Raw genomic sequence first — 19252 nt, forward strand, 5'->3', positions numbered from 1 at the left:
CCAGGGCCTCATGTATATGAGGCAAGCACTCTTGCCACTAGGCCATATTCCCAGCCCTCCCTTCTGTTTCTTTCAAGAGTATCATCCTGACCTGTGGGCTATGTCCAGTGAATTTTGTTGTTGGCCTGATACTCTTGGATTTAGTTTTGGTTTTGGTTGGTTTCCTTTGAAACTGAGAACAGTCAAATGAATTCCCTGAACCTTTGTTTATATGGATGCTGACGTTTATCTGAATGTCCTGTAGTGATGACACACAGTTCCCCCTAAAATAGTGGTTATTTCACCAAAGTTTGCTCAATTTTAGAAGATGTAAAAGAAAATCCGCGTCTGCAGGGATGCCAGCCACGTGAGTCTGTTTTTTCAGGCACCCACGAGAATGCCTAAAAGGTGGTGGCGTATGGCCAGGGAAACCGGGCATTGTCCTGATGTGTGCTTCTCCTTATTATGGAGGCCCAAGGTCAGGCAGCTTTTTTCCGGATGATGGTGGGGTGGAGCAAGGTGGAGGTGGGCTGAGGGTGTGAGAATGGGATGGGAGGGCTGGGCTGGAATTAGCCATGGTTCTGGGCAAGGGTGATGATGAGCAAAGTGACCAATGGAGCCACCAGGGTGAGGCAGCTCACATTCCACAGGAGCACCAGCTATTGCCGGCATCATTGACTTTTTAGGATTGTGGAGTCCAAGACAGACAGGTGAGGTGTTCCTAAGGTGACAGGGCTTGGGGGGGGGGGTGGGAATCATGCTACACAAGGGCGGGGGAACCCTCTCAGCTCGCTTATGGCTGAAAAAGAATCTAGGATTTGTTTTTGAAATGGAATCCTTGGGACAAGTGGAAATAAAGTCCAAGGTTAGGATTCGGTGGGTCTGACATAACTACCCTGGGTTTTCAGCACACCAGGAATCAAAAGTCCTCTCAAACCTGTATTTCAAGAAGTGACTGATATGACTGCCCGTGAGACCAACTGTAAATCAGGAAAATGTGACAGCCATCTGGTTGGGAAATTTACTGTTGTATTTTTAGAGTGCAGATACTAATGAAAGATGTAATTTGAGGTCTACCCAAGTGTATGCATCGGGGTCAAATAAATAGTGACAGTTGAAAATCACGATTTGCTAAACCCCTAGCACCATAATAGAATGAACGTCTAGGAGGTAATAAAAACTGTTGGAATTTTCTTCCCAAGAAAATAGTTCTTATAATTTTATTTTTTTTTGCCAGTCGTCGGGCTTGAATTCTATCCCTGAGCTTCTTTTGTTCACGGCTAGTGTTATATAGTAAATTATCTGAGAAACCACATGTTGGAGGATCAAATCTTGGGGTTTTCATTAGAACATTAGCAGCCCGCAAGCCCACAAATACACTTAATACTATGAGGAAACAGGCCTGAGAGGAAAGATAGAACAAAAACCCTAGCAAGAAACCTATCCACCATCTATGAAGACCTGACTTGGGACACCGTGGACACAAGAGAAGAGTCAGGAGACAGGACACTGGAGCCAGGTGGCATGGCATAAGGACTCCTGAGCTGACCTGACCCCTAGAGGACTGGGTCACAAAAAGCTCCCCATCCCAGGCACTTGAACTGACAGCTTCAGTAACCTACAGGCCCAATGCCCACCCCTGTCCCTAGGGATTCAGGAAGACCCATTACCTGGGCGTGAGACTTCCCTTCCTCTAGGAATTCATGCATGTCCATCAAGACAAGACGCCAGGGAGTGCAACCTACCATGTGGACAGTGATGGAGCTGGGCTGATCTGACCTCCATAGTACACTAGCGCTCTACCACTTGAGCCACAGTGCCACTTCTGGCTTTTCTGTTTAGGTTGCACTGAGGAATTGAACTCAAATTACAAACATAAGCCAGCTTAATTTAATTATTTTTTTTTTTTTTTTTTTTTTGCCAGTCGGGGAGCTTCAACTCAGAGCATGAGCACTGTCCCTGGCTTCTTTTTGCTCAAGGCTAGCACTCTGTCACTTCAGCCACAGCGCCACTTCTGGGCATTTTCTCCTTCTGTGGTTCTGGGGAATTGAACCCAGGGCTTCATGTATAAGAGGGAAGCACTCTTGCCCCTAGGCCATATCCCCAGCCATAAGTGGTTCTTAAAGTTAAAATAAAATATTTAAAGAATGAGACGACAACTGAAATTCAAGGAAGATATTTTCAGCTGGAATCATGGAAAAAGTACTGACATTCCAGGCATATCCGTGCATTTCAGCACATTTGGAAAAATACTCTCTTTATAAGCAATGATTAATTATTAGTAAATCTTGCTGCACTGATGATGTTTCATGGACAGTAGAAAAGTAGAGACTTCATTCTATCAGCCTTTGAAAGTCTTAAGTGCTAGCTATCTTGTTTAATATCTTGAGACTACCTCGGTGCTTCTGGCTCATGACTAATCCTAGCTACTCAGGAGGCTGAGATATGAGGATCAGGGTTCAAAGCCAGTCCTCACAGAGTCCATGAGACTCTTCAACTAAACACCAGAAAACAGGAAGTGGTGCTGTGGGTCAAAGTGGTCTAATACTACCCTTGAACAGCAAAGCTCAGGGACTGTGCCTCGTTCCTCGGTGTTTTGTGTTTCATCAAATTTATAATCTGGAGTAAAACTGTGGATGTGATTTATAGTGTGTTGACTTACACAGAGTACTTAGGAATTTCAATATCTCAATTTAAGTTTTAATTTTCTGAATATAAAATTAAAAATATGAACAAACTAGAGTATGTTGGGGACTTTATCATACTTAGCCTATATAGTTAGTGAGAATTTTGTGCATTTCTTCTTACTGATTGTGTTTTCCAAAAATATTTTTTCAAGTCTTTTTTGGGGGGGTTCTTGAAACTGGCGCTTGAATTCTCAAGCCTTCAAGTAGTTTCATGTTTTGTTTTTGAGGTCTTTTTTTCTTACTTCAGGACTAGTGCTGTACCACTTGAACCACATCTCCAGTTGCACCTTTTTGGTAGTTAATTGGAAATGAATCTCTTCTATTTGTCGGCTCTAACTGGCTTTGAACCATGATTCTGAAATCTCTGTTTTCTACACAGCTTGGGTTGTAGGCCTCCAGACTGGGCTCCTTTGTTGTTTGAGACAGGGTCACACTATGCGTCCCAGACTGGCTTTGAACACAAGATACTTCTGCCTAGGCCTCCAGTCTGCTTAACCCCCCCTTTCTCTTTTTTTCCAAATAGCAATGATGAATTTATTATTTCTCTTAAGGTAGTGGGGATGGAGCTCAGAGCCTTGTCCATGCCGGGCATGTGGCCTGATCCACCTTTTGCCAAATCCCAAGCCCCCTCAGTCATCCTAATTGACTGATCCAGGATGCATGGGGCACTGGTGTGAGCTTAAATGAGAGTGCCACACTGTGGGTTGAGGTGACCATCCCCATGGAACGTACTTCTAAACATCACAGACAGCCACTAGCATCCCAAATCACTACCACCAGCCAAGAAAAAGCACTGCCTTGCCATGATGGGGACATCTTTGGTCTACACCTGTCCCTAAGATGGGAACTGTGGGTTGGAAGGAAGGGATTCAGGACGGTGGGGTCCTGATGAGCTGGAGCCATGGTCTCTTCCTGATTGGAAAGAATGGAGACAGGGTGGAGGTTCCCAGAACTTGCCATGTTCACCAAGCCAGACAGTACCCATCCCAGCCCTGACCACACCCACAACAGCACAGACCACGCCCAGTCGCACTTTGGCCATGCCCACCTGCTGCACCAGGATCTCCCCAATCTTCTGGATGATGTAGTTCTCTGCTTGCTGGCTCCTCCTGGCCCTGCAGGTGGCGCTCCGAGCCGGGCCAGGAAGTGGCCATGCATGTCCAGCAGGTCATGGGTGCAGAGGAAGACGCAGCTGATGGTCTGGCTGCTGAACTGCAGCTCTTCCTGCCGGGCCCGGGAATACAGCTGAGCATGATCTTCAGTGTCTACACATGCTGTGTGTGCCTCCATCTGCATCCGCTCATGCAGGACAATTGGCCACTTCACCGCCAGGCTCTAGCGTTCAGCCTCGAACTCGTGGGCATCATTTTCGATCTCGCTCCTCAGTGAGGCAGTATAGGGATCTTCCAGGGAAACTGAGTCTGCATTGGAAGGTGTAAGTGACAGAGTCCTCAGCTGCCTGCTTCAGATTTAGCAATATGAAGTTAGCGTCATCCATCGCTCTGGTGGCTCTTGCTGTTGTCTGGGGTCCTGTTTCTTCGTGACCCTCACGTGGACATTCCTGTCAGCAGCCTGGTTGCCATGGGACAGGAGGGTGGCCCGCAATGGCTGCTCCTTCAGTGAGGCTCGGCCAGGTTCCCCATGTAGGGCACCCGCTCCTGGGCCACTTTCACAGCGGCCAGCCCCTCAGTCTCCAGTCCTCAGAGGAGCTTCAGACCCCCTGATCCCTTGGCCAGAAGCGGGAGGGGGAGGGGCACTGACCTCTCTTTTTTATGTCCCTGTCTGCCTAACCCCTCCTTGGTGTCTCTCCATCTCCCTACTGTCCCACTCATTTTTCTCTTTCCCCCTCTCTCTCCAACTCTGCTGTGGTTGCTGCCCTGACCTCATCCATTGGTCATCTCTGTTCACCCGCTCATGGTTGCCCTGGGCCCAGGGGACAGCGCCCCGGGGTTCCAAGTGTCCCACAGTCAAGGCAGGGAGCTGGGTCTGGGCCAGGTTCAGAAAGCGCCCACATCCAAGAGGGGCAGGGCAGGGTGGGACCAGTACCGGGCCTGGCTGCAGGAAGGTGGAGGTACTGGCTTCTGGCCAATGCACCCCTAGTCCACCTCGGTGAGTCCTGTGGCTGGAGGGACTCCTTCCCCAACCACCTCCTGGCAGTTAGGGTCTCCACGGGTGGGCTATCAGGGATCCCTGCAGGATGGGCTCCAGCCCGTCCCTGGGCAGTGCGTCGTCCGGTTGGGTCTCCTCGTTCCCTCTCCTGGCCGCCTTCCTCCCAAGGATGTCCTGACTGTCCCCTCCTTCTGAGGTTCAGCTACTTCATCCCAGGTGCGGCCCTGGGCAGAGTGGTCCTTGGCTGGGTGGACCCGGAGCTGCGCCGGCTCCTCCAGTCCGCAGGGGGCGCTGTGGCTCAGGCGGCCGCCTCCCAGCATGTCCCGCGCCGCCCTAGCTCAGGGCCCGAGCGACCCGGCTGCACCTGGGGATCGTGGCACAGCCGAACGTGTCACACGCGTGCTATGGCCAAGCTGACTCTGGTAAGGGCCTGCCGGTGCGGATACCGGGTTCCAGGGTCCTCGGGATGCGGTGTTCTAGTTCCCGCGGAGTAGGGGTCGGAGGTCCGGTGTCCAACCCTGGGAGGAGCGGGCGGCCGCCACCATGGTCACACCTGGAAACCAAGTCGGGAAGCTCCGGGGAGGAGAGCGCGCAGGCCATGTCGGATCCCGAGCCGGTCTGGGCTCAGCCTGGGGCTTCCCGCTTCGCCCCGGGACCTGGAGGTCAGAGGTCCCACTGGGCTGAGAAACAGTGTGTGGCTGTCTTTGGATGTTGTCGTGGCGGGCCTCGGGTGGCTGAGTCTGGCCGGCCAAGATAGTCGCGCGTGGATTGTGTGGCACGGTTGAAGCAGATAGCGACACCCGCACGGATGACACGCTGATTCGTTATTTGGTGTTTGGTTGAAACCGAGTGGCTGATTTCCTGATGTCCTTTAGCGTGTAATCATTTATTTTGTGGTGAGGAGGTGAGTTCTGTCCAGCACCATCATTGGTCCCATGGCAGGTTGCCTTGTTCAGCGTCTTGTCTTTTTTTGTTTTTGTTTTTGTTGTTTTTTTTTTTTGGCCAGTCCTGGGTCTTGGACTCAGGGCCTGAGCATTGTCCCTGGCTTCTTCCCACTCAAGGCTAGCACTCTGCCACTAGAGCCACTGCGCCGCTTCTGGCCGTTTTCTGTATATGTGGTGCTGGGGAATCGAACCTAGGGCATCGTGTATCCGAGGCAGGCACTCTTGCCACTAGGCTATATCCCCAGCCCCCAGCATCTTGTCTTGATGGGCGTGCCTGGAGCCCTACAGGAAGGAAAGTCCTGTCCCCAGGTGCTGGGTGTTCCCCAATCCCTAGACTGGGGTGGGCTCTTGGCCTCTAGGCTGCTGAACCTGTCAGCCAAGTGCCCAGGACTGGGAGCTTCCTGTGACCCTGCCCCTTGACTTGACCTCCTTAGGGTCAGATGAGCTCAGGAAGGAGGATGCCATGCTATGTCTCCATCATCATGGCCTGTGTCCTGTGTCTTTTCTGGTCACCATGGTGTCGAATCAGCTCTCCATTGAAGCTAGATTGGTTTGTTGGTGTGGCTTTTGTTCTATCTTTGCTCTGTGGCCTCTTTCCTGACATTGTTAAGGGTATTAGTGGACCACAAGGCTTTGTAACCAATGGCTGCCTGCAGACTGCTAAAGTTCTAATAAAGACTCCAAGTTTCCATCCTTTAAAATGTGGCTTCTTGGATATTTTACTGTATAACAATTTTGAGATTGTTTATTTAAAAATGCTAATCCTGGGACTTGGACCCAGGGCCTGGGCACTGTCCCTGAGGTTTTTATTGTTTAAGGCTGCTGCTCTACCAAGTAAGCCAAAGCTCCACTTCTGGCTTCATGGTGGTTACCTGGAGTAAGAGTTTCATGGATTTTTTTTTGGTGGGGGGGGGGCAGTCCTGGGCCGTGAACTCAGGGCCTGAGCACTGTCCCTGGCTTCTTTTTTGCCCAAGGCTAGCACTCTGCCACTTGAGCCACAGCGCCACTTCTGGCCATTTTCAGTATATGTGGTGTTGAGGAATCGAACCCAGGGCCTCATGTATACCAGGCAAGCTCTCTTGCCACTAGGCCATATTCCCAGCCCCAGTTTTATGGAATTTTCTTTACCTCAGTGTTGAATGAAAATCCTCAAGATGGGCTGGAAATATGGCCTCGTGGCAAGAGTGCTTGCCTCCTATACTTAAAATGCTGGGTTTTATTCCTCAGCACCACATATACAGAAAAGGCCAGAAGTGGCACTGTGGCTCAAGTGGCCCAGTGCTAGCCTTGAGGAAAAAGAAGTCAGTTCAGTACTAAGGCCCTGAGTTCAAACCCTGGGACTGGAAAAAAGAAGGAGGCTAATGTGTGAAGATTGTAGTTTGAAGGCAGCCCTGGTGGAAAAGTTAGTGTTAGCTTTGAATGCAAAAACTCAGGGACAGTCCCCAAGCCCAGTGTTCAAGCTTCATGGTAAAAAAAGAAATAATTAAATAAATAAAATAGGGCTGGGGGGAGGGGCCTGGGGATATGACCTAGTTGCAAGAATGCTTGCCTTGTATACATGAGGCCCTGGGTTCGATTCCCCAGAACCACATATACAGAAATCGGCAAGAAGTGGCTCTGTGGCTCAAGTGGTAGAGTGCTAGCCTTTAGCCAAAAGAAGCCAGGGACAGTGCTCAGGCCCTGAGTCCAAGGCCCAGGACTGGCAAAAAAACAAACAAACAAACAAACAAGGGCTGGGTATGTGGCTTAGTAGTAGAGTGCTTGCCTGGCATGCATGAAGCCCTGGGTTCAATTCCTTAGTACCAGATACACAGGATAAGCCAGAGGTGGCGCTGTGTTAGAGCACTATCTTTGAGCACAGAGAAGCCCAAGGATAGAGCCCAGGCCCTGAGTTCAAACCCCAGGATTGGCAAACAAATTGGCAAAACATTAAAGAAAAGTTAATTGATGAGAGGGAGATGCGGGGTGATTGCTGCAATCTTAACTGTGTCTACATTGTGTCTGATATTGCAGTTACCGCTGACTTTTGAGGACGTGGCCATTTATTTCTCAGAGCAAGAATGGCAGCTTCTGCAGACATGGCAGAAGAAGCTCTACAAGCATGTCATGAGAACCAATTACAAGACTCTGGTCTCACTAGGTAAGAAGCCTTTCACTTCAGGAAGGTTGGAACTTGGGAGATGAATGGCACTTGATAGTGCAATTTCTCAAAATTCTAACTCACAAGGACTTTTCACATCATAGTCTGCTTTTTGGTGGTTACTTGGGAAATAGAGTCTCTCACCTTTTTTACTTAACTGGCTTCAAAATGGAGTCAGGATCTCAGCCTCCTGAGTAGCTAAGAATACCAGTGTCCAACAGGAAAAAAAATGTATGTGTGCCAGTCCTTAGAGTTGATCTCAGAAACATTTTAAACAACTCAGTTGTGTCTAAATTTGCTCAAGGAGGCTAAGCTCCCCTGTCTGACTTCTCTGTGTAGATGGTAATGTTTCTAAGCCGGAGCTAATACTCTTGTTTGAACATGGGAGAGAGCCCTTTGAGAGCTGGGCTGGTTCCCAGAAGCTAGAAAATGTGAAGGATTCCTCTGCTGAGGCACATTTTGGTCCAGTGACAGAGCAACAGCTGTTGGGTGGTGAGTACTAAGAAACCAGGGTCCTGATGTTAAGATACCATATTCAGCTTTCCTAGTTTTTCTTCTATACTCTGGTCTTCCTGTTTGACTGACCTGAGGTGAGATGTCTTGTATATTGTAGAGAAAGGCAGTAAAGCATAGTGGTTGGGTGTGTGGGATCTGGAACTAGAGTCTGATCTTGTTATTTCTGAGTAAGTGTGGGCTGGTGATAGAAGCTGTCTATTTCAAATCCCGAGGTATAAAATGAAGCTAATGAAAGGGATTAATACAGTGTTACTTGATCCTGACACAGTATGAGCTTGCTAATGGCAGTCATTTTGTTGTAGAAGATGAAAAAGAAGAAAAGATAGTTCATTTTTGTCTTTGGGACCAAATGGCTCTCCTCTACCTCGATTCTATTAAAAGAATAAAGCCAGTTCTTGCTGCCTGGTGTTAGGGACAGAAAAATACACAGATGACATATAGCTGTGGCAGTTACGAGTGTTGTGTTAGAAACTTATGCTCACCATACTTTGGGACAGTAAGTGTGTGTGTACCTAAGATGGGGTGCCCTTTAGTCAGGCCATAAACTGGGAGATAAATGGTTTACTTTTGATTTCAAGAATCCAGCAAGCTCAAAGTATTCTTCAAACCCAGAAAGACTAAATGTTATTTTCCATTAGATCCTTTGCAGGGCCACGGCTCCTCTCCACCCTTCTTAGGAGGAAGGGAAGACGTTTCCTTCAGCTCTCAGCAAGGCATCAGCCTCGTGACCCCACAGAGACCTGACACCCTGGCTCCAGGCACAGCAGTCCATGGCTCTAGCGAGTCTGTGGCAGAAGGGGGATATGCAAGTCACAGAGCCCTGGGCCTCCCTTCCTGGCAGGGTCTCCAGAGTCCTCACCTGACCTGTGGAGAGATCTGTGGGAAGGAAAACCATTTAGGGATGCACCCGGCAGGCCACTCCAAGGACACAGCGAATATTGTTGGAAAGAAACCCGCCAGCCAAGCCAACCTGGCTGGGGACCCGTGGAGAGGGGAGCCAAGGAATGTCTCCTTCAGCATGTCCGCCCTGCACTGGGGGCGCGCTGGACAGCAGCCCAAGGATGCGCTGCCCTTCCACTGTGCCCAGTGCGAAGCGCGCTTCAGCCTGCGCATCCAGCTGCACGTCCACCGGCGCAAGCACAGAAACCCCAGGCGCTTCACCTGCAGCGTGTGCAGCCGCACCTTGTCCCAGCGGTTCTCCTTCCAGGAGCACCTGCGCCTTCACAGCGGGGAGAGGCCCTTGCAGTGTCCACAGTGCCCCAAGAGCTACCGCTGGAAGAGCTCCCTGCGGCTGCACCAGCTCACCCACAGCACGCAAAAGCCCTTCCAGTGCCCACAATGCCCCAAGAGCTTCCGCTTCAAGCACGCCATGCAGGTGCACCAGGTCACCCACAGCGCCCAAAAGCCCTTCCAGTGCCCACAGTGCCCCAAGAGCTTCCGCCTCAAGCACACCATGCAGGTGCACCAGGTCACCCACAGCGCCCAAAAGCCCTTCCAGTGCCCACAGTGCCCCAAGAGCTTCTGCCTCAAGGGCACCTTGCAGCAGCACCAGCGCACCCACACCGCCCAAAAGCCCTTCCAGTGCCCACAATGCCCAAAGAGCTTCTGCCTCAAGGCCATCTTGAAGGATCACCAGTACATACACTGTGCCCAGAAGCCCTTCCAGTGTCCGCAGTGCGCCAAGAGCTTCCGCCGCAAGGGCACCCTGCGGGAGCACCAGCTCACCCACAGCGCCCTGACACCCTTCCATTGCCCACAGTGCCCAAAGAGTTTCTGCTTCAAGGGCTCCCTGCGGAAGCACCAGCTCACACACAGCGCCCAGAAGCCCTTCCAGTGCCCGCAGTGCCCCAAGAGCTTCATCCGCAAGAGCACCCTGCGGGATCACCAGTTCACACACAGCGGCCAGATGCCCTTCAACTGCAGCCAGTGTGGCAAGAGCTTCGTCCGGAAGACCGAACTCACCAGGCACCTTGGCGTACACAGCAGGGAGAGGCACGTGCAGTGTTCCATCTGTGGCAAGAGCTTCCAGGTCAAGGCTGACATGAAGACATACCAGCTGCTGCACGGAGGGGAGATGCCGTTCTCCTGCAAGTGCGGCAAGGGCTTCGCCAAGCGCTTCCAGCTAGTGGAACACATCAGGACTCACATCGTCGAGAAGCCTTTCCAGTGTAGCAAGTGCAAGAAACCTTTCCAGTGTCCCAAGTGCAACAAGGCTTTCCGCTTGAAGACACAGTTGGTCAGCCACCAGCGGGTACACACTGGGGAGAGCCCTAAGTCCAAACTCACTGCCCATGTCAGAGTGCACACAAAACCCTGTCCTGCTCCGAGGGACCTGAAGCCTGATTCTGAAATTAAGAAAGGCTGAGCCTGCTATTTACAATGATAGAAGCTGAGTGGAGCTGAGGCAGGTGCACAGTCAACACAGCCAGTGAATGAATGAACGAGATGCCCCTGGTTTCTCAGAAACAGCCCAAACCCACGGGAAGGCAGATGGGGAGAACGCAAGGGGCTGCTTTAAGCAAACATGTGACACAGATTAGGAACTGGGGCAAAGCTAACAGATTTTTCTCCTTTGAAATCACTGGCAACATTTGCAATCTATTAATAAAAGAGAGATTTGTTCTGCCTGTCTGCCTTAGGTGATGATTCTTCACCCAAATGCAAAGCTCGCTCTAAAATGAAGATTGAGTTCAGATTCAAGGGCTTTCAAAACCACAAGGCTGGGAAGATACTGCCCTGTCAAAGACCCAAGAGCTTATTGTCTTCAGTGCCTTTTCAACCACTTCCTACCCACTTTGTTTGTTTGGTTGTTTTGTGCCAGTCCTGGGGCTTAACCTTGGGGCCCGATCATTATCCCTCTGCTTTTTTCCTCCTGCCTGGAGTTGTACCACTTGAGCTGGAACTCCACTTGTGTCTTTGTTGGTGGTTGGAGACAAGAGCCTCATGGACTTTCCTGTCCAGGTTGGCCTTGAACAGCAGTTCTCAGAGCTCACTCTCATGAGTAGCTAGGATTAAAGGTGGTGGCCTACGACCTGGGAAACCGGGCATCGTCCTGATGTGTCCTTCTCCTTATGATGGAGGCCCAGTGTCACACAGCTCTTTCCTGGGTGATGGTGCTGTTGAGCAAGGTGGAGATGGGTGGAGGGTGTGAGAATGGGATGGGAAGGGGAGGCAGGAATGAGCCATGGTACTGGGCAAGGGTGATGATGAACAAAGTGACCGATGGAGCCACCCAGGTGAGGCGGCTCACATTCCACGGGAGCCAGGTTGGCACCAGCAATTACCAGAATTACTGACTTTAGGATTGGGGGTTCATGTCAGGTGAGGTCCCCCCGAGGTAATATGGTTTTGGGGTGTCATGCTACACAAGGGTGTCGGAACCCACTCAGCGCATTTATGACTGGCAAAGAATCTAGGATTTGTTTTTGAAATGGTATCCTTTGGTAAAGTGCAAGGTTAGGATTCAGGTGTGACATAACTAACCCTGGGCTTTCAGCACACCGGGAATGAAAAGTCCTCTCAGACGTGTATTTCAGCAAGTGAATGACATGACTGCCCATGAGACCATCTGTAAATCAGGAAAATATGAGAGCCATCTGGTTGGGGCATTATTTTTAGTGTACAGATACTCATGAAATATGTAATTTGAGGTCTACCAGAGTGTATGCATTGCAGTCAAATGAATAGTGACAGGTAGAAATCACGATTTCCTAAATTACTAGCACCACAGTAGAATGAATGTCTAGGAGGCAATAAAAACAGTCTGAATTTTCTTCTCAAGAAAATAGCTTTATAACTTTATTTTTTTGCTAGTCCTGGGGCTTGAACTCAAGGTCTGAGCAGTATTCTTGAGCTTCTTTTGCCCATGGCTAGTGTTATATAGTAAATTGTCTGAGAAGCCAAATATTGGAGGATTGAATCTTGGAGTTTTCATTAGAGCATTAGTGGCCCGCAAGCCCACAAATACACTTAATACTTTGAGGAAACAGGCCAGAGAGGAAAGATAGAACAAAAAAACCATAGCAACAAACCTATCCAATTTCCATGGAGAGCTAACTTAGGACGCCATGGAGACGAGAGTAGCCAGGAGACAGGACACAAGAGCCAGGTGGTATGGCATAAGGACTCCTGAGCTGACTTGACCCTAGGGGTTGGGTCACAGGAAACTCCCAGTCCCAGGCACTTGACTGACAGCTTCAGTAACCTATAGGCCAAATGCCCACCCCTGTCTCTAGGGTTTCAGTAACACCCATCACCTGGGAGTGAGACTTCCCTTGCTTTAGGAATTTATGCATACCCATCAAGACAAGAGGCCCCGTAGTGCCACCTACCATGTAGCCAATGATGGCGCTGGCCATATCTGACCTCCATAGTACACAAGCGCTCTATCACTTGAGCCACAGTGCCAGTACTGGCCTTCTCTGTTTGTGTTGCACTGAGGAATTGAACCCAGGGCTTCCTGCACATAGGGCTTTCCATTCTCACTTGGCTCTTTTACTTAAGGCTAGTGCTCTACCACTTGAGCCACATTTCTGCTTCTTTTTTTTTTTTCTGATTATCTGGAAATTACAAACATGACCTGGCTTAATTTACCTGGTTCTGGAGCTTGAACTCAGGGCCTGAGCACTGTCCCAGGCTTCTACTTGCTCAAGGTTAGCACTCTGTCACTTGAGCCACAGCGCTACTTCTGGGCATTTTCTGCATGTGTGGTGCTGGGGAATTGAACCCAGGGCTTCATGTATAAGAGGCAAACACTCTGCAACTAGGCCATATCCCCAGCCGTAAGTGGTTTTCTTAAAGTTAAAAATAATTATTTAACGAGTGAGAGGAGAACTGAAATTAAAGGAAGATATTTTCAGCAGGAATCATGGAAAAAGTACTGACACTTTCCAGGCATATCACTTCCTTTCAGCACATTTGGAAAAGTACTCTCCCCATATGCAATGATTATTTGTAAATCTTGCTGCACTGATGATGTTTGCTGGACAGTAGAAAAGTGGAGACTTCCTTCTATCAGCTTTTGCAAATCTTTTTTTTTTTTTTTTTTTTTTTTTTTGCCAGTCCTGGGCCTTGGACTCAGGGCCTGAGCACTGTCCCTGGCTTCTTCCCACTCAAGGCTAGCACTCTGCCACTTGAGCCACAGCGCCGCTTCTGGCCGTTTTCTGTATATGTGGTGCTGGGGAATCGAACCTAGGGCCTCGTGTATATGAGGCAGGCACTCTTGCCACTAGGCCATATCCCCAGCCCCAGCTTTTGCAAATCTTAAGTGCTAGCTATCTTGTTTAAATATCTTGAGAATACCTGGGTGCTTCTGGCTCATGACTGTAATCCTAGCTACTCAGGAGGCTGAGATATGAGGATCAGGGTTCAAAGCCAGTCCTCACAGAGTCCATGAGACTCTTATCTTCAACTAACCACCAGAAAACAAGAAGGTGTGCTTTAGATTGAAGTGGTAGAATGCTACCCTTGAATAGCAAAGCTCAGGGCCAGTGCTCCTTCCTCCATGTTTTGTGTTTCATCAAATTTAATATCTGCAGAAAACTTGTGGATGTGATTCATAGTGTGTTGACTTACACAGAGTAGTTTTAAATTTCAATGTATCAATTTTAATTTGAATTTCCTAAGTATAAAATTAAAAATATGAACAAACTAGAGTGTGTTTGGGGACTTTATCATACTATATTCAATGAGAAATTGGTGCGGTTTTCCTTACTGATTGGGCTTTCCATAAATATTTTTGCAAGTCTTTCTTGGGGGGAGCTCTTGAACTGGGACTTGAACTCAGGCCTTCTAGTAGTCTCATTTTTTGTTTTTGAAGTGTTTTCTTTTGTATCTCAAGACTAGTGCTGTACCACTTGAACCATATCTACAGTTGCACCTTTCTGGTAGTTAATTGGAAATGAATCTCTCCTATTTGTAGGCTCTAATTGGCTTAGAAACATGATTCTGAAATCTCCCTTTCCTGAAACGCTAGGGTTTTAAGCCACCACACTGGGCTCTTTTGTTGATTGAGACAGGGTCACCCTATGTATCCCAGACTGGCTTTGAACACAAGATTCTTCTACCTAGGCCTCCAGTGAACTTTACCCCACCCCTCTCTCTTTTTCTAGACATCATTGATGATTGTATTAATTCTCTTAAGGTACAGTGGTTGGAACTCGTAGCCTTGTCCATACCCAGCATGTGTCCTGATCCACCCAGTGCCAATCCCAAGCCCCCTAAGTCATCCTAACTGACTGATCGAGGATGCTTTGTGCACTGGCGTGAGCTTAAGTGAGAGTGCCACACTGAGGGTTGAGGGGACCACCCCGACAGAACATAATTCTAACCATCACAGACAGCCACTGGCATCCCCAAATCACAACCAACCAGCCAAAGAAAAGCACTGCCTCACTATGACGGAGACTGCTCTGGTCTACACCTGTCCCTAAAAGGGAAATTGTGGGTTGGACGGAAGGGGTTCAGGACTGTGAAGTCTTGATGAGCAGGAACCATGGTCTCTTCCTGATTGGAAAGAATAGAGACAGGGTGGAGGTTCCCAGAGCTGGCCATGTCCACCAAGCCAGACAGTACCCATCCCAGCCCTGGACACACCCACAACAGCACAGACCACGCCCTGTCACGTGTTGGCAATGACCACCTGCTGCACCAAGAAGTCTCCAATCTTCTGGATGATGTAGTTGTGTGCTTGCTGCCCTCCTCCAGGGCCTGTAGGCAGCACTCCAAGGCGGGCCAGCAAGTGGCTATGCATATCCAGCAGGTCATGGGTGCAGGGGAAGAGCCGGCTGATGGCCTGGCTGCTGGCCTGGCTGCTGAATTGCAGGTCTTCCTGCCGGGGTCCGGGAATACACCCACAGCATGATTTTCAGTGTCTACATGTGCCTCTGTCTGCATCCACTCATGCAGGACATCTGGCCTCTTCCCTGCCAGGGTCCAGCACTCAGTCTCGAACTCGTGGGCATCAGCTTTGATCTCGCTTCTCAGTGAGGTAGTATAGGAATCTTCCAGGGAAAACGAGTCTGCATTGGAAGGTGTAAGCCACCTGCTTCAGTTTTAGGAAGAGGGAGTCAGCTCCAACCATCTCTCTGGTGGCTGGTCCAAGTCTTACCTCAGTTCCTGCCAGGCTGTTTTCTGGGGCCCTGTTTCTGCACGACCCTCACGCGGACATTCCTGTCTGGGCCCTGGCTGCCATGGGACAGGAGGGTGGCCCGCAATTGCTGCTCCTTCAGTGAGGCTCTGCCAGGTCCCTGTTTAGGCCGCCTGGGTCGCCACCAGCCCCTGGGTCCCCTGGCCTCAGAGGAGGTTCAGACACCACCCCGCATAGCCGGAAAGGGCGGAGGGATGGGAGGCGCCCACCTCTGTCTGTTTGATGTCCCTGTCTGCCTAACCTCTCCTCAGTTTTTGTCCATCTCTCTCCTCACTGTCCCACTCATCTTTCTCTTCCCCCCTCTCTCCACCTCTGCTGTGGGTGCTGCTCTGCCCTCATCCTTTGGGCATCTCTGTTCACCTGCTCGTGGTCGCCCTGGGCCCAGGGGACAGCGCCCAGGGTTCCAAGGCATCCCACAGTCAAGGCAGGGAGCTGGGTCTGGGCCGGGTTCAGAAAGCGCCCGCAACCAAGAGGGGCAGGTTGGGGCTGGGACCAGCGCCGGCTTGGTTGCAGGAAGGTGGAGGTGTTGGCTTCTTGGCCCATGCACCTCTTGTCCACCCCTGTGAGTCTTGGGGGTGGGAGAACCCCTCCCCCAGCCACCTCCTGGCATTTCCGGTCTCCATGGGCCGGGCTACCGGGGATCCCTGCAGGATGCGCTCCAGCCCGTCCCTGGTCAGTGAGTCGACCGTTGGGGTCTGCGCCTTCCCTCTCCTGGCCGCCTTCTCTTCAGTTCTCCCGAAGGTCTCCTGACTCTCAACTCCTGAGATTCAGCGACCCGACCCCTTGCGTCCCCAGCGGGGCAGACCCTAGGGAGGGGGCGACCTCCTCCTGCCGGCAGGGGGCGCTGCCCCCCCCCCAGCCGCCTCCCACCATGCCCCGTGCCTCCTGTGCGCAGATCTCGCTGGACCCGCCTTCACTTGGGGATCCTGCGGATCTGACCTTGGCCCAAGTGGAGGATGGCCAAGGTGACTCCGGTAAGGGGCTGCTGGTGTGGATGCTGGCACGCGGGCTCTGACCCTGGAAAGAGCTGGCGGCCGCCACCTGGGCCACTGTGGCCACAGATGTAAACCACACCGGGAACCGCGGGGGAGGAGAGCGGGAGGGCCCTGAGCGGGTCTGGGTTCAGCTGTGGGGTCCCCGCTTCTCCCCGGGACCCGGAGGTCAGCGGTCACTCTGGACTCAGAACCAGTGTGTAGCCGTCTAGGGATGCTGTCTTGGCGCGCCTCGGGTGGCTGAGTGTGGCCGGCCCGGATAGTCGCGCGTGGATTGTGTGGCACGGTTGAAGCAGATAGCAACACCCGTGGGGATGACATGCTGATGCGTTATTTGGTGTTTGGTTGAAACTGAGTGGCTGATTTCCTGTCGTCCGTTAGCATGTAATTCCTGACATTCTTTAGGGTGTAATCATTTATTTTGCAGTATGAGGTCAGATCTGGCCAGCGCCATCATTGCCCCATACTAAGGGAGAACAACAGGCTGCAGAAAACTAAACAGGTGTCTACAACTCATATCATTGAAATTCATAAGAAACAAGCCTTTCCCATTTTCTGCCTAAGAAGCCAGGAATAATTCTCTTCCCTTTCTCCCTACTTCATTGTGTTATACTAAAATAAATGCTTTGCAGGTGCCAGTGGCTCACACCTGTAATCCTAGCTACTGAGGAGGCTGACTTGTGAAGATTGTACTTTGAAGCTAGCCCTGGTGGAAAAGTTAATGCAACTCTTTATCTCCAATGAGCGCTAGAAAACTGGATGTGATGTTGTGTCTCAAAGTGGTATAGTGTTAGCCTTGAATGCAAAACCTCAGGGACAGTGCCCAAGTCCAGAGTTGAAGCCTCATGGCCAACAAAAATAAATAAATAAAATAGGGTGGGGGGCTGGGGATATGGCCTACTGGCAAGAGCGCTTGCCTCATATACTTGAAGCCCTGGGTTCCATTCTCCAGCACCACATATACAGAAAATGGTCAGAAGTGGCGCTGTGACTCAATTGGCAGAGTGTTAGCCTTGAGCAAGAAGGACCCAGGGACAGTGCTCAGGCCCTGAGTCCAAGGCCCAGGAATGGCAATAAAATAAAATAAAATAAAATAAGGTAGGAATGTGGCTTAGTGGTAGAGTGCTTGCCTAGTATGCATGAAGCCCTGGGTTCAATTCCTCATTACCAGATACCCAGGAAAAGCCAGAGGTGGCGCTGTGGTAGAGCACTAGCTTAGAGCACAGAAAGGCCCAAGGATAGAGCCCAGGTCGTGTGTTCAAGCTCCAGGATTGGCAAACAAATTGGCAAAACACTAAAGAAGAGTCAGTTGATGAGATGGAGAAGGAGGGTGAATGCTGCGATCCTAACTGTGTCTACATTGTTTCTGATATTGCAGATACCACCGACTTTTGAGGACATGGCCATTTATTTCTCAGAGCAAGAATGGCAGTATCTGCAGACATGGCAGAAAATGATCTACAAGCGCATCATGAGAACCAATTATGAGACTCTGGTCTCACTAGGTAAGAAGCCTTACAATTCAGGAAGGTTGGATCCTGGGAGATGGCTGCCACTTGATAGTGCAATTTCTCAAAATTCTAACTCACAAGGACTTCTCACATCATAGTCTGCTTTTTGGTGGTTACTTGGGAAATACAGTCTCTCACCTTTTTTACTTAACTGGCTTCAAAATGGAGTCAGGATCTCAGCCTCCTGAGTAGCTAGGAATAACAATGTCCAGCAAGAAAAAAAATGTATGTGTGCCTTCGACTTGAAACCGGAAACATTTCAAACAACTCAGTTGTCTCTAAATTTGCTCAAGGAGGCTAAGCTCCCCTGTCTGACTTCTCTGTGCAGATGCTGATCTTTCTAAACCAGAGCTAATACTCTGGATTGAACATGAGAGAGAGCCCTTTGGGAGCTGGGAAGAATTCCAGAAGCCAGAAAATGTGAAGGATTCCTCTGCTGAGGCACATTTTGATCCAGTGACAGAGCAACAGCTGTTGGGTGGTGAGTACTAAGAAACCAGGGTCCTGGGCTGGGGATATAGCCTAGTGGCAAGAGTGCCTGCCTCGGATACACGAGGCCCTAGGTTCGATTCCCCAGCATCACATATATGGAAAACGGCCAGAAGGGGCGCTGTGGCTCAAGTGGCAGAGTGCTAGCCTTGAGCGGGAAGAAGCCGGGGACAGTGCTCAGGCCCTGAGTCCAAGGCCCAGGACTGGCCAAAAAAAAGAAACCAGGGTCCTGATGTTAAGATAGCATGTTCAGCTTTCTTAGTTTTCCTTTTATAATCTGGTCTTCCTGTTTGGCTGTCTTGAGGCAAGATGTCTTGTATATTGTAGAGAAAGGCAGTAAAGCATAGTGCTTCGGTGTGTGGGATCTGGAGCTAGAGTCTGATGTTTTTTTCTGAGTAAGCTTGGGCTGGTGATAGAAGTTGTCGAAATTTCACATCCCGAGGTATCAAATTAAGCTAATGAAAGTAATTAATGCAGTGTTAAGTGATCCTCGCACAGTACGAGCTTGCTAATGGCAGTCATTTTGTTGTAGGAGATGAAAAAGAGCAAAATATAGTTCATTTTTATCTTTGTGACCAAATGGCTCTCCTCTACCGAGATTCTAGCAAAAGAATAAAGTCAGTTCTTGCTGCCTGGTCTTAGGGACACAAAAATACACAGATGACATGTAGCTTTGGTAGTTAGGACTGTTGTTTTAGACACTTTTACTCTCCATACCTTGGGACAGTAAGTGTGTGT

The 19252-nt window shown here is 50.0% G+C and overlaps 3 protein-coding genes across 3 annotated transcripts in view; 2 read left to right on the forward strand and 1 right to left on the reverse strand.

The window, feature by feature from the left end:
• The window catches only part of LOC125347282 (oocyte zinc finger protein XlCOF6-like), a 320913-nt gene that overhangs the window by 59334 nt on the left and 242327 nt on the right, over window positions 1-19252 (reverse strand). The window lies entirely within an intron of this gene.
• Window positions 1-19252, forward strand: part of Znf398 (zinc finger protein 398) — a 390977-nt gene that overhangs the window by 52457 nt on the left and 319268 nt on the right. The window lies entirely within an intron of this gene.
• LOC125347291 (gastrula zinc finger protein XlCGF26.1-like) lies at window positions 7630-11003 on the forward strand. Its single transcript, XM_048340439.1, has 2 exons — window positions 7630-7859; window positions 9014-11003. The coding sequence occupies exons 1-2, from the start codon at window positions 7667-7669 to the stop codon at window positions 10738-10740; spliced, it is 1920 nt and encodes a 639-aa protein (XP_048196396.1). The 5' UTR covers window positions 7630-7666; the 3' UTR covers window positions 10741-11003.

This window comes from Perognathus longimembris, chromosome 2 (assembly GCF_023159225.1).
Source record: "Perognathus longimembris pacificus isolate PPM17 chromosome 2, ASM2315922v1, whole genome shotgun sequence".
NCBI classification, from domain to species: Eukaryota; Metazoa; Chordata; class Mammalia; order Rodentia; family Heteromyidae; genus Perognathus; species Perognathus longimembris.

Coding starts and splice junctions, on each gene's coding strand:
- LOC125347291 (XM_048340439.1), top strand. CDS start 7,667: ATGAGAGGGAGATGCGGGGTGATTGCTGCAATCTTAACTGTGTCTACA. Junction 7,860..9,013: donor CAAGACTCTGGTCTCACTAG/GTAAGAAGCCTT, acceptor ATTTTCCATTAG/ATCCTTTGCAGGGCCACGGC.